We start from the raw sequence: 13934 nt of genomic DNA, 5'->3' as shown, positions 1-13934 counted from the left end.
AATAGGTTAAGTCTTGCCTCATCAACCCCATCAGCAGTGCTGTTCTTGTCGTACATTGTTATGACGAACTTCTCAATCACGCTGAGATCTGCATCATCGGTAACTGGTGGGTATTGACTGAGCTTCTGGAAGACATGAGACAATTCAGGGCACACTTCCCAGGTTTGCCATGCAGTCTTTTTGCCTTTACCGCGAAAGGCTGATACGACATCACAGCCAGTGAAGGTGTGAAAGAAAAGGATGCCACGGGATTTTTCAGGGCCTATATGCTCAACCATGTCATGAACAGGTAACCACCTGATGGACTGACCTTGACCAAATTCAATCCACAGTTTTTCTAAGCCCGCATCCTGGAGAGTCTCAAAAACACTGACTGCAAGAACAAGTATGTCGGTATCACAGGCCTTGATCAATACAGATTTGATCTGTTGCTCAACTGCGTGTAGGGCATGCAGGAAGATTCTGCTGTCAGCCTCTTCATGGTTGCAAGGACTTAAGCCTTCCAGACTGTTGGGTTTGTTGCAAAGAACATGTTCCCCTTTGGTCACAATCACAACATTTTCCAGACACAATGTCACAATTTTGTCGGCCAGAAACTCAAAAAGCTCAGACTTGTTGTCATTATCTCGCAGAAAGCTTCTCCAATCAGGTGGTACTTTTGTTTTGTCTGTCACTGCGTCTACCTCCTCTGCCTCGTTTTGACCTTGTTTCAGCCTTCAGACTGGAATTCCAGTAGACGTCAAACACGATGTCTGTCCTGCTATACTTTGCTGAATAAGCCTGTATCTTTCGAACAACATCTTGGACAGCATATTCTTCAAATGTTTTTGATCCCTTAGGGGACAATGAATAAACAAGAGAAGACCCATCAATGATGATGGCATCACATTTTGGTTCTGTGTCTGGAGGAGCAGCAGTAGTTTCCAGAATATTGACAAGGTGAGACTTCTGACCACTGTGGAGTTTTCCAGTGTCACTCAATGCTGCAGGGAAACACTGATTTCCATGCTTAAAAAACTCAAGCAGATCACGTTCTCATGATTGACAGGATATGAAGAGCTGTGAGAAGAGACGACAGTCGTCTTTCAGCACTTGCTCCTTCATCTTACCTGTACCTTGGTCTGCCTCTTGGCGAAATAAGTCATTTTTATTATTCTTAATTGATTTATAGAAGGAAGCCTCATAGCATTTGGGACACTACACTATACTAGAACTATAGTTAGTAGACTACAACTACAGCAAGTACACTAATTAGCCGACACTGAACCCCATGCTGACCCCCACAGCAATGATGTCACCAGTGTGCCCTGCTTGTACTTTGACATCACTCTTTTATAAACAGAATGTCACCTCATATAGATCAATCAAAACATTTTAATTTGGATCAAAAAGATAACTTGGAACTTGGACTACTACTTCATCCAGTTGAAACTTAATCTCTGATCAAAAAAAATCTCTGAAAAAAAACAAAAAGTGTGAATTTTGAGTAACAAATGGCCGCCATCTTGAAAAATTGCGGCTATATTGAATTTTTATTGGCACCATTGAATTTCTCGTGTCAAAATACATACATTTTGAAGTCTAGATTATTAAAATATGTCCAGCCATTCAAGTTCTACACTGAAAAACCTTTATTCACATTTTCGGCGACGGCCATCTTGAAAAATGGCCGCCATCTTGGATTTTCAGGTGGATACCGGGCTTTTCTGAAAGAGTAGTTCCTAGGCATTATTCATGCCAAATTTGGTGCTTGTATCACCAAGTGAAAGATTCTAATGGAATATTGACTTAATCTGCCGCACTAAAGGTATGAACCCACAAAGCAGAAAGCTAACTGGACTACTTCCCCAGTATTCCCGAACCACCGGGGCCAGTAAGGGGTCTGGTTTGTAGTCATTTCATTAATTTCGAAGGAACCACCTTATCAAATTTTTTTTTTCATAGTATCACTACGTTTCCTTAAAGGTAGGGTTGGTTATCTTGACAAACTTGCAAGTTTGATAAAAAAAAAATAAAAAACTGACTCAACTGTAAAACCAAGCCCAATGTTGCCAACTCTTTTCCAATGAAGGCAGCTAGCAGCACTAGCTCCAAAAGCTGCTAAATCAAGTGAGAAAGTGGCGAAACTGACAGAGCGTCCCTTCAGGCCTCCCTCCAAATGATATCACAATGAACGTAAAAAACGAACATGGCTGTTGTTAGCCATAGAAAGGCTTTCAGAAGAACCAGTTGCGAGCAATGAGTGGACGGGCAGAGTGCAATCCGTTGACAGCTAGGCAGGAAGACCGTCCAATCATCACATTGGGGCTGAATTAAATACTTGGACGGGCTTATTGCAGTCCTGCGCCAGCCAGAAATACCAGATTTGTTTCTTTGTTTTGTCAGAGCATTTGAATCATTCATTGCTGTCACGATGTAAAGAGAATTTTACCAAATATAACAAAAAATATATTGAAGAAAATTAAGAAACCTATCATTGAGTAAATGATTTGAATACTTCCACCATTGCCAATTGTCACTTTAAGGCAACCGGATACATACATAGATTTTGGCGGCCAATTGTTCCCTTTATCCACAAAGAATTAACTCACAAAGCAAGAGCTGAGGCGACATCCCACATGAGAGTTTCACGCACGGTTCAGGATGGATTCGGGGAGCGGCTCGGCTAGCGTCGCTTCCGCCGCCGAGCGCGACTTTGCATCAGACTGAGATTTTGACAAGTACAGGGCATTGCCGGGTTCAACAGAGGTGTCGTGCGATTAATCATTCACGCTCAACAACCGTCACTGTCCCTTGTCTGTTACTGTCGCTATGGTGTTCTGGTGATGGAGCATGGGTTGCTGTGTGCAGGAGGGAGGGTGTGGGACAGTGGAGAAAGACCTTGAAGCAATGCATTTAGAAGAGAGATGAAGTGTGAGGGATCAGATTTCAAACGGTTGATTGGGCTTCAGACAGATGTGATAGTGTGGAAGAAAGATTGAAACCAAGAGAGGTATTTAGCCAAGCACGCTCTGTGCTACTTTCCTCAGCGTGTCCGGAGGCCGGAGCTTGTTCTCAGGATCTGCAACGCCTCAGACATCTACTGTGGAGGTCCGCTGGGGATAGACTGGTCAAGTCAAAGTCACAGGGAAATAGATGTAAGGGGGACGAGGCAGTGTCTGCTGCAGGAGAAGTTTTGGGATGATGGAGAGGAAAAGGGGGGAAGGACCAGAGAGACTACAGATTTTGCTTATTGGGAGTTCAGACCAGGGCAGATTGGACTGCTGGATAGATGACTGGAGTAGAATACAAAATGATGATCAGACATGAAAAGGAAGGAAAACGCAGAGCTGGGCAGCAATACGGATGGAGGCGAGATCAAAGGACGACAGGAGTGATAAAAGGAAAATTAAAGTTGTGTGTTGAGAGGCTGAAGTTTCCTGCTAGGGTGAGAGAAACAACCTGAGGTGGATCAAGCTTTTCTAGGAGATAAGGTTGACAGCATGGGATGCGAACGCAAAAATAGATGAAGAGATCAAGAGTGAAATAATTAACTGGAGACAGAAGAACAGACCACTTCAGTCACAGCGAGTAATGCTTTTCATGTGGGGAGGGCACTCAAAGTTTGTACTATCTTCATCTGGATAATTCATGTCTTAATAACAGCAATGAAATAAAGATGAAGTACATTGAGCTTTCCACTTGTTCTTGTTACTGTTTCTGGCTGTATCCAAAATAATTCACTCATTCAATAATTACTAAACACTAAAGAGGGAATTCAAAGGATATAATTATATAGTGTGTCAGACAGGCGGCAACCTCCGGGTCTGAAAAGTGAAGCCAATGCAGGAGTGCCTTAAACTTGCATTCTCTCTACTGGCCATCAGGGGGCGACTCCTCCGATTGTATAGAAGTCTATGAGAAAATGACTCTACTTCTCTCTTGATGTATTACCTCAGTAAACATTGTAAACATGATTTTATGGTCTCAATCTCCAGTTTCAAGTCTTCTTCAATACAGCATGATGTTCATTTAGTAAATTATGGTCCATTTAGAGTCAAATAGACCAGGGGGTCTTCAACATTTTTCAAGCCAAGGACCCCCAAACTGATAGAGAGATGGAGTAGGGACCCCCGACTATATATATTGTATAAAATTGTGTTTTATATTAAACTGGGCCTTGTGCCATGTATAAACATACCTTGTTATTGTGCATTCAATACTAAGCTATTCAAATAATACACATGTTCATATATTCATGTTTTTATTTTAAACATCTGCAAGGTACAGTGAGTAGGGAGGCCGTGCCACTGCCATTTATAAACATACCTTGTCAACTGATACCAATGCCAACATCAACATTGTCTGTCAATTACATGATAATCATGCATACAAGCTATTCAAATAGATGTTTTCATTTTAAACATAAATGTGGAAACGAAAATGAGTGATGGCCTATTAGTGCCACTGCCATGCATAAAGATACCTGTTATCTTGCATACAATACTGAACTATTAAAATAATGGACAGATTCATGTTTGAAAAAAAAAAAAGAAATTGAAATCTTTTTTTTGAAAATTGTCTAATCAACCAAAAGTTTCGCGGACCCCCTGCAGTACCTCCGCGGACCCCCTGTTGAAGACCTCTGAAATATACCGTAAAGCAGAGTATGATTTACATCTGTGCATTGATTTTGTGTGTAGTCGGGCCCAGCGTAAAGTTTTGCTTTGCGTTCCGATTGAATTAAAGAGTACTTCTTCCATCTTGCATTACTTTAGAAAAAGCACCTCTGTGGCTTTGAAAATGCCATATTGTCTGTTAAATGTTAAATTAAAAGGAGGACAGGAACGATATGAGGGAAAGGGGTAGTGATGTTTAATAAAGGCCCAAAAGCTTAATTCTGAGTACCTTAACGCACAGTGTCAGCATAAGAGAAAACCCAAGAGAATATAAAGTGAAAGATATGAGCTTAAAGATGAAGACACGCCTGTTAAAGAGGTGCATTCATGCCCTCTGGGCTTCACCTAGCATTTAACATGCAGAGCCACAGTGACTCTCCGCCTCGCTCCCCTGAACTGTACAAATGAGGAAGTAGCTCGGGCTCAATGTGCCCTCGTAAGACATCCGGGGGAAGAAATGCATAGGTGATACAAATCGATCGTAATCTCAATGAAGCAAACAGTCAACAGGGCTTTCTGGCACCAGGCACCGGAGGCTGTAATAGAGGTGGCGTTCAGTGTATAGCAGGGTTGGCTCTGCATCGATCCACATGTTCATTAACCCCTGCTGGCTCCTCATCCATCATTCTGACTCCACTGTTTTCTGTTGTTCCGCGGCACAGTGCGTACACTGTAGGATTGTGCGATAAATCGTCGTTATCCCTCCTTTTCCCTCTTCTTTCTTCTTACATCAACTGTCACCTCACTAGTACTTCACATCGCTTGCAACATCAGACAAATCGTTTTTCCAGCTTTTTCTTTGTGGGTATGTTTGGTTTCTGGGCCAAGTGATCACAATTGACAAGGTAAAGTCTTTGAGGATTCATGGATTTAGAATCAACTGGATTTGCATTGATTTTACTTCCATGTAAAGACTGCTGGAGGAATCCACAGTCTCCTTTTTACATACGGTTGTGGATAACTGTCTCACTGACAGTAGGGCCAAAGGAATAGCAGCACTGATCATAAGCAGGTCGCTGTAAATAAACAGGAATAAATAGATCTAAGTTGTGAAAGCATTTATTCTTTCGATCTATACGTGTAAACATTACTACCTTGTATGTTCATACTCTAGTCATGATACCAAGGTAGGAATAGACATGGAACGGTTGTATTGCTTTCACTTAAAGGGACGGCGTGTAGGATTTGGTGGCATCTAGCGGCTCACAGACCACCATCCTGTCCGTTCCACGAGGGAGGAGCGATGCTCCCTTCTGTTTCTCACCCAAGTGATTTGTACTGTAAGTTAACTAGTATCAATTATTTAAAAGAAGGTGAAATGAAAATATTGACATAGTTTAGAGGAAGAGAGATGGAAGAGTACAATCCAAATAAACTGCTGTCAACCCAACGAGATGCCCGAAGAGAAATTGCGGCCATTGATGTTACTAAACCTAAATAAATTTGATCTCAGCTAATAACTTATGTCAGATACTTGATGCCAGACTAATCCAGAAATAAATAAATAGATCAATAAACTTGAGACCAAAAGTACTCTAAGGGAGTAAATCTCCCTTAAATTAGATTTTTTGCTTACCGGTAAACTGCTTGACTGAATTGAAAAACGTCAAAGGACAAATTTAATTGTCTAACATTAATCAATGATATGAGTCACTGATTCAAACTGTCATTTCATCCTAATTAATTTTCCTCATTTTTTCATCCTTATTCACTTCATGTATCCATTTATTTGTCTGTTTAGTAGTTTAGTGTGAGTTAATGGATCAATACATATTACATTCATAAAACACTTTGAATTGAAATGATCATTCGCTGTACACCATGTCAAGAACTCCGTAGCTACCCTGAGATAAGTTCATTAATATTAAGTGTTGATGTTTTCTCCATTCTTCCAGATTGGACTGCATCCTAAATGAAGTCTCTGATAGCTGAAGCTGAGGGCCACTTCCTTCACCTTTCACATACATTCATGGGTTTACGATTTTTAAGAAATTAAATATAGTTACATGTGGTAATATGCATTAATTACTAAATGTTCACATGGTGGACTCCATAAAGAGGACCCACTCCCTATGTAGGTATAAAGGGCCCATTCTACGCCAACAAAAACACAAAGATTCTTAGTTTCAGCCCATTATACACTAATGAAAACATAGTTATGAATATTGTGTTCCATTTCTGCAAATCGATCCCCTGAAATGCTGCACACTGGCCCTTTAAGCTTGTTATGCTTACTGGCCTTTGGTGACCTCCAGTTTGTAGGTATGAAACAAATACGGACCGTCACAACATTGCCTCTAAGGCTGGAATCAATGTTTCCATGGTAATGTCACTCCTGCGAGGGATAATTCTGTCCTGCTGTAATGTCGCTGCAGCATAATGTTTTTGGAATATATGTGTTTTGATGTTCAGTTGATATTCTGTCAAATATTTAACATCACTGTGGCGGCACATGTGCTTATCATCTGGCATTGGTGCCTCGCAGAAAGTCCTGACAGCGGAATTGTGCGAACGGAATTTTCTGTGAGGAAGAGATTTGATTCATTTGATCAGAGTGAAGGAAGGGGTTAACTGTGCCGGCAGTGTTTATTAGCATCAGGGAAAGTGCCCTCTCCAGCTGCCAAGGTGTTCAGCACAGATACAGGCCAACACTGACTGGAGCATATTAGTGATTAAAACACAAGCCAATTCTCAGCACATGGACAGCCAGTGACCTCTGGGTAGTATGCAGTAGAGGGGATATTTTGGTTCTCCTTATAAAGTCTTAGCTGGATGAAACGGATAATAAAATGCAGAGACAGAGAAGTTTAGTACGCACAGTGTTGTTTTACAGGCTTAAAACAAAAAACAAAAAAAGTGAGCAACAATGGAACTGTTCCTATTAACTGAGGTTTCCCTCGAGCTCTTCTTAAAATACTATATCTGAAGCAGGCAATCCTTACCTGAGCGGGAATCCTTGCATGTGGATTTGTCTGTAAAGTATCCAAACTATAGCCGTTTAGATTTTTTGTGTGTCCCTAACATATGATTATTCACCCCTTAAGCATTTCTATTTTTGCTTATGTTATGTCATTTCTTTAATGCCTCATATCCCTAAAATCTGTAGCCTACAACCTAAGCTCAAAGGTTATGTAAGTCCAAGAATCATGATAATTGATGAAAATAAATGTGAAATTGTGACATGAATAAGAAAACAAGACGTTTTTGTAAATACGATTTGACTAAATATCACAAAACATATTGATCTAAACGATTTTTGAATGTAGAAACGTAAGTATCATCGCGTGCATACGACGTGATGACACAAAAGACAGAAGCCCAAGCTTTCCAATGCAAACAATGAATGAATGCTGTCATGGTTTTTATTTCAGATCAATTTAAACAGGATCATGCAAACAACGATCTCCCGCGGTTTATTTTTAAACGGTTAAATATTGGTTACTAAAAAATGCTTGTTATTATTTAATTGTCTGTTGGTTAATGCAGTGAAACCGACAGATTGCATGAAGTCCAGCATTGTTCAGATCCTAATCGTCTGCCTGTATATATTAGGCTTGGTGTTTTGGCGCCGGCTTTATCGGGTTCTAAATTGTGTATAAGAGGTTGATGAGGAATGGTTGTTCCGAAAATCAACCCATGGTGAGTGGGTTCAGAATACCAATGAATAATTGAAACGAGATTTTAAATAATTAAAGTGGACCTTGTAGTCTTTCACATCAGAATGTAGGTTCCCCTGATTGCTGCCGTTGTTTTTAATCTGGTTATTTCCATATGAATGTCTTGAAGGCTACATGGAGGGGAAAGCATGTTTTTGGTTGGTCATCGCTTCAACTGACTAAAAGACAGCGACAAAGAGCGCTTATTCACATCAACACACTGAAACCCAACTCATTAGGCTACATCCATCTCTCTTTCCCTTACAGACACACACACACAGCAAGGTGTCAGTCCTCCAGCAGCCACAGTCTGCATTAAAACACACTGTTTATGCTGAATTTGGCATTCCAAGCGAGGAGCAAAGGGTGCCAGTTGGTTTGCTGTTGCTTCCAGCCAATCTTGATTTCAAAGCAGTCTGGAACTGCCACATAAATATAGAACTGGATTTGCAAAAACAGAACCCATGGGTCATTGCCAGCAGATCTGCAGCAGGAATCACCCTCTGAGCATGTCACAGATTTGAGTTTTGGGCCCCTGGTCAGCAAAATAGTGCTTCTGATCATGACTGACTTAACTGCCAAATATCTTTTAGGAGAGATTTTATTTTCGTCATTTTAGCCATCACTTGGTAATAAAAACATTGAACTGGTTGCTGATATTTGGGAACAGGGTCTCATTGCTAAAAAAAAGTATAGACTTCCTGGTTCAACTTTCAACCGAATGTTGGTGATTGAACTGACTGTTGTTTTCCTGTGCAAAGAGAGATTATTATCAACATTTTGTTTGCGCCCACTTAATCAAAGCAAGCTGGTTTCATTCTGTAGTTTCCACTCCTCACAGGTTCCTTGATGACTCTTGTTCTGAGCCCTCCCCTCTGATAGGGTTGTGAATATTCGAAGTAGGGCCTACAGGTGAAGTTCCAAATGAACAAGTCAATGAACATCCCAACCATTATCTATGGCCAGTGGCTTTGGGTTGGAAATGAAAGAATGAGATCACAGATAAAAAGGGGCTGAAATGAGTTTCCTTGGCGGGGTGGCAGGGCTCCCCCTCAGACATCCAGAAGGATCGAGGGGTACAACCACTGTTTCTTCTTCCTCAAGTTCACCAGTTGAGGCGGTTCAGACATCTGATTATGTTACCTCCTGGAGGTACTCCGAATACAAGCATAACTGGGACAAGAACCCAGGGTTGACCCATAAAAAGGGTGGAGGAGTAAAGTATCACTTCTGGCCCAGAAACGGATGCCAGGATGGCCCAGGAAGAGCTAGAGCAGTGATTCTCAACTGGTGGGTCGCGGACCCGTTTTCAGTGGGTCGCGGCCTTTGCCTGACAAAAAAAAAAAAAAGTTGTGATTTTATTTTGAAGGGCATTTTTTATGCAGCGGAATTATTCCAGCATTGACGGCACTTGTTCAGCGGTGCAGGAAAAACACCGACCAATGCGTTGTGAATCACATCAGGTGATGAAGCTCAGCCAATCAAATATGGGTATTCTGACAAGTTTCCTGACTTGAGTGAGATGTACATAAACACACCGTGACACACGGGGAGAGACGAGGATAGAGACAGCAGAGCAGGACTGTTGAGCTGTGAGATGTGAAAGTCAAATCATAGGATGATTTCCAAAAGAGAGAAATATCCAGAGAGACCAGAGTCATTAGACTCTGACTGGACAGACTCATAGAGGTGAATTCTTCAAACACTAATTTCTCTTTTTAGTAGATGAGAAAAATATGATATTGTGGCTTTTTCACTTCACACTGAATGAACTGAATTTAAAGCTGCAGGGCAATTCAGTGAAAATAACTTTTCTAAATTGAATTTCGTTACGTAATTTATTTTTTAATCCAGCCGTTATTTTACTTGAAATGAGAAGAACATTTATTTATGTATTTCTATGTATTATTTATAATCCATCCAGTTAAATTTGAAAACTGAGAATAATATTTGTTAAATATAATTGATGTGTACTTTCTTTATTTGATTTGGCAGTTGTTTACTACACAGAGACGTTACTACTACTAGACTTCTTGAATATAGATATACCCAAATTATATATATATATATATATATATATATATATATATAAATTATATATATATATATATATATAAATTATATATATACAGTACATATATATATATATATAATTTGGGTCGTGGGTCCCGGCTTGTCATTAAGGGGTGATGGTGGGTCCCGCAGCCAGACCAGTTGAGAACCACTGAGCTAGAGGATGTGGCTAGGGCGAAGTATGTTCGGTCTAACATGCTTAATCTGCTGCCTGTTCGATTGAGTCCCGGATAAGAGACGGAAAAAGGATGGGCTGATGAATGAACGAGGTAGTTTATGTTATCTGGATAAACTGTTACAACCTGTCATATCGTCTTAACGCTCATTGTTTGTTGTGCCATAAAAACTTTATTTTTGTAATTTTGTCATGTTTTCCCAGCTCAGCAGTAGGGATAAGGCAATACAGGATATCACCACGAATAGCGTTTATAACATGCACAATAGGTTGGTCGTGGTGACTTTATGGGTAATTGTGAATATTGTCACATGAGTGACTTGAAGCAGCTGTCTATCTCTCTATCGTGGTAGACAGGTGAAAAATAGAGAAAACAATACAATAATTATCATGTAAGAAAGAGCAGACTCATGTAATATGGCTATTTTTATATTCTTTATTTAGACGGGGACCATGTGATTTGTAATTACCTTATTTAAGAGTGATTGATTTCAGTTTTTCACTAAATAGGTGTGTCCCATTTGATGATCAATGGGAATTGCATTTTTTTGGGCCAGGATAATGGTGACATATTTTTGTCCCATGCCTACTCAGCAATTACGATACAGAGAAGTTACTTTTGAGCGCTGTCATACTGTAAGTGAGGCAACTGAAAAAGACAAAAGACTAAAGCACCAGTCGTACTCATTTGAATGATCCTTTAAGCCTTGACATCCAGTCTATAATGTTATTCTCATGGGGTGCACATAAGGATGTATAGGTGGAGTAGATCTACTGCACTTCTATGTGGAGTGTGTTCCTGTGCATGAGTACGTACAGCGCTTCACTGTTTGCTAGGATGTATGCACCCATGAAGACTTTTTGAGTGTGTGTGTGTGTGTGTGTGTGTGTGTGCTCCCGCAGCCCGAGGGAGGCTAACACACTGTAACAGAGCGAGGCAATGAGCCAGGATCACTGTTTGCGATCCATTGGGAAATAACATGTAAAGAGCTGCCTGTCAGTGTGGGGGCGAGCCCAGGGAAATAACCCGGGATTGGTGCGAACCTCTGCCGTCTCTCTGATGTTAATTCCCCACACTGGGGCTAACACACACATTCACATGTACTAACGCATATGCCACTGCCTCCTCTGTTTCTACCTCACATAGCACACAATGCATGGATACCATCTTTGTACCACTCAAACAATCAATTTTTCTTACTCTGCGCACACACACACACACACATAGTCATGCTGCTCTCACATCGTACAGTTCCTCCATGGTGCACACACACTAGAAGCACACAGCGTAGCTCATATGCGGCTGCACTGACTGACACACTTGTATCTCTTCGTGCAGTCTCACTTACACACACACACACACACGCACAACATTTCCCTCTTGAGGCCTAACTAGTCAAGCAATGACAGTTGTCTTTGTAGTGCAATTGCCTCCATTGCAACACCAATGGAACTGTTGCGTATTCTAGCCACTGTTCATCATTACTTCGGCGTTGTTGTTGCTTAGAGCTGTCCCACAATGCAGCAGTGGGTGGGCGGCAGGATCAAATGGCAGCCAATTCAAGGGTTTGTGATTTCGAAGTCTCTTGCATGCAAATGTTGTGCCTCCGGGCAGATTTCGACCAACATTTTAATTGGAGCGGATCATGTTAATGATGACGAGGGTGAGGAGCTGATTCTAAAATGGAGGGTGTGGGTACAGAGCAACTTAGAGAAATCTCCAGCTACGTATGTCCACGTCATGGGCTGTTTGTTTTTTTTGCCTAACAGTGCAGCATGTGGATTGGTTTATTCAGCAGACGTTGCTGGTGTACTGTTACCAGGACAAGTGAGCGGAGTGGTGCGGCTAGACTTTACGCCCCTCGCTCACAGAGCTGTACGTTCCGCAGTGCTCCAACATTTCTCCAAATATTCTATATTATGTGCATTCCTTTCGGAAAATTGTTGACAAAGACCGAACTTGTTTGAAAGACTAAACGCCAACAAATGTTGACTTTTGGCCTTTATAACGTTTTAACGAGGTTATAACACTGCAGTCAAATTGAGATATGTTGAACCTGAAGGCACAGTGCAACAGCTTGTTACAGTTAAATAACAAGAACTGGAATGCTCTATCAATCAGTCTGTACAACATTAAAGGATACGGCTGCCATCTTAAGATAAGTTAAGTTATACTTTATCGTCCTGCAGGGAGATTTGTCTTGGGCTCCAAGCCGCTGCTAGAAAGACTTTAGCTGTGCAGCCAACAAATAAGATCTACTGATCACAAAACACGTGCCAGCGTCACAATCCACATGCACGCATTGAACATGGATCATAGATCATGCATTGTCAACAAATCCCCCAAAAAAGACCAAAACCTGTGTGAGCGCTCTCTCTGTGTTTCCTGACTTCTCTACTCCAACCAAAACGCATTGGTTCCTACCAAAGATTCAGTGATGGTTCACAAATATATAGTATTATTTAAAAAATCATATAATCATAATCATATCATGGTTGATCGGTTTGTCACTGTACAGTCCTCTGTTAATTACTGTTAACTATCAAATGGGTTCATGGTAAACCAAGATAGTTAACATGATGAGTGCAGCTTCACAGAGCTGCTAGCATGTCTGTTTACTCCTTAATTATTTCATTACACTTACAAAAAGTACGTTACCAAAAAACGGTTGGGCACTGTATTTTTTAGCAAACCTTACTAAGGCGGCGTAAGTGAGGCATTGGCTGAGGGCTCTTGTATATTTTGTGGGGCTTGAGTATTAGCAGCAGCAGGACGGTGCACGTGTTATTATGTATCAAGGTAGAAAATGTTTAGTCAAATTCAACATACAGGTACAACGGCCTGGTCTCCTAAGAAATATGTTCTCATACAAGAAAGCATATGACAAAAAGTTTGGAGAGAAACATATCTTCTCCCGGATTACACACACACAGGAGGCTGGTGATTATGATGATGATGATGTGCTTTCAGAGTGAGACATGTCATTCTGTGCTGTGCCTCTATTTTACTGATTACACAGTGCTCACGGCTTTCCCTCTCTCCCTCTCAGATAACGGCTTTCGATGAGCTCCAGACTGACTTCAAGGTGCCGATCGATCAGGGCAATCCACTCCATGCGGTAGGTTTGCTCTCCCTTCTGTAAACATTTTCTTTATATTATTTTATCATCATCATCGTCGTTTATGATCTCTCACTCTGTCTTTTCCTTGTCTCTGTTCCCTGTACTTTCCTCTCCTCTCTTTCTCCATTCACTTTGAATCAAGCAGTTGGCAACATATCAGTTCCGTACGCCCTCCTCTCCTCACTTCCTGGCTCAAAAGCAGACTCTTATCGTAGGACTCGGGGCCAAACCATCAAGTATGAATGATCAT

General features: G+C 41.1%; 1 protein-coding gene across 2 annotated transcripts in view; it reads left to right on the top strand.

Annotated features, from left to right (window-relative positions):
• The window catches only part of cnih3 (cornichon family AMPA receptor auxiliary protein 3), a 73587-nt gene that overhangs the window by 5851 nt on the left and 53802 nt on the right, over nt 1–13934 (top strand). For both annotated transcript variants that reach the window (XM_076084390.1, XM_076084389.1), the window contains exon 2: nt 13613–13681. In XM_076084390.1, coding sequence (XP_075940505.1) covers nt 13613–13681 — 69 coding nt within the window. The remainder of the gene's footprint in view (nt 1–13612; nt 13682–13934) is intronic.

Source organism: Anarhichas minor, unplaced genomic scaffold (assembly GCF_050575085.1).
Source record: "Anarhichas minor isolate MPS153535 unplaced genomic scaffold, ASM5057508v1 ptg000136l, whole genome shotgun sequence".
NCBI classification, from domain to species: Eukaryota; Metazoa; Chordata; class Actinopteri; order Perciformes; family Anarhichadidae; genus Anarhichas; species Anarhichas minor.
This window is presented reverse-complemented; position numbering and strand designations above follow the sequence as displayed.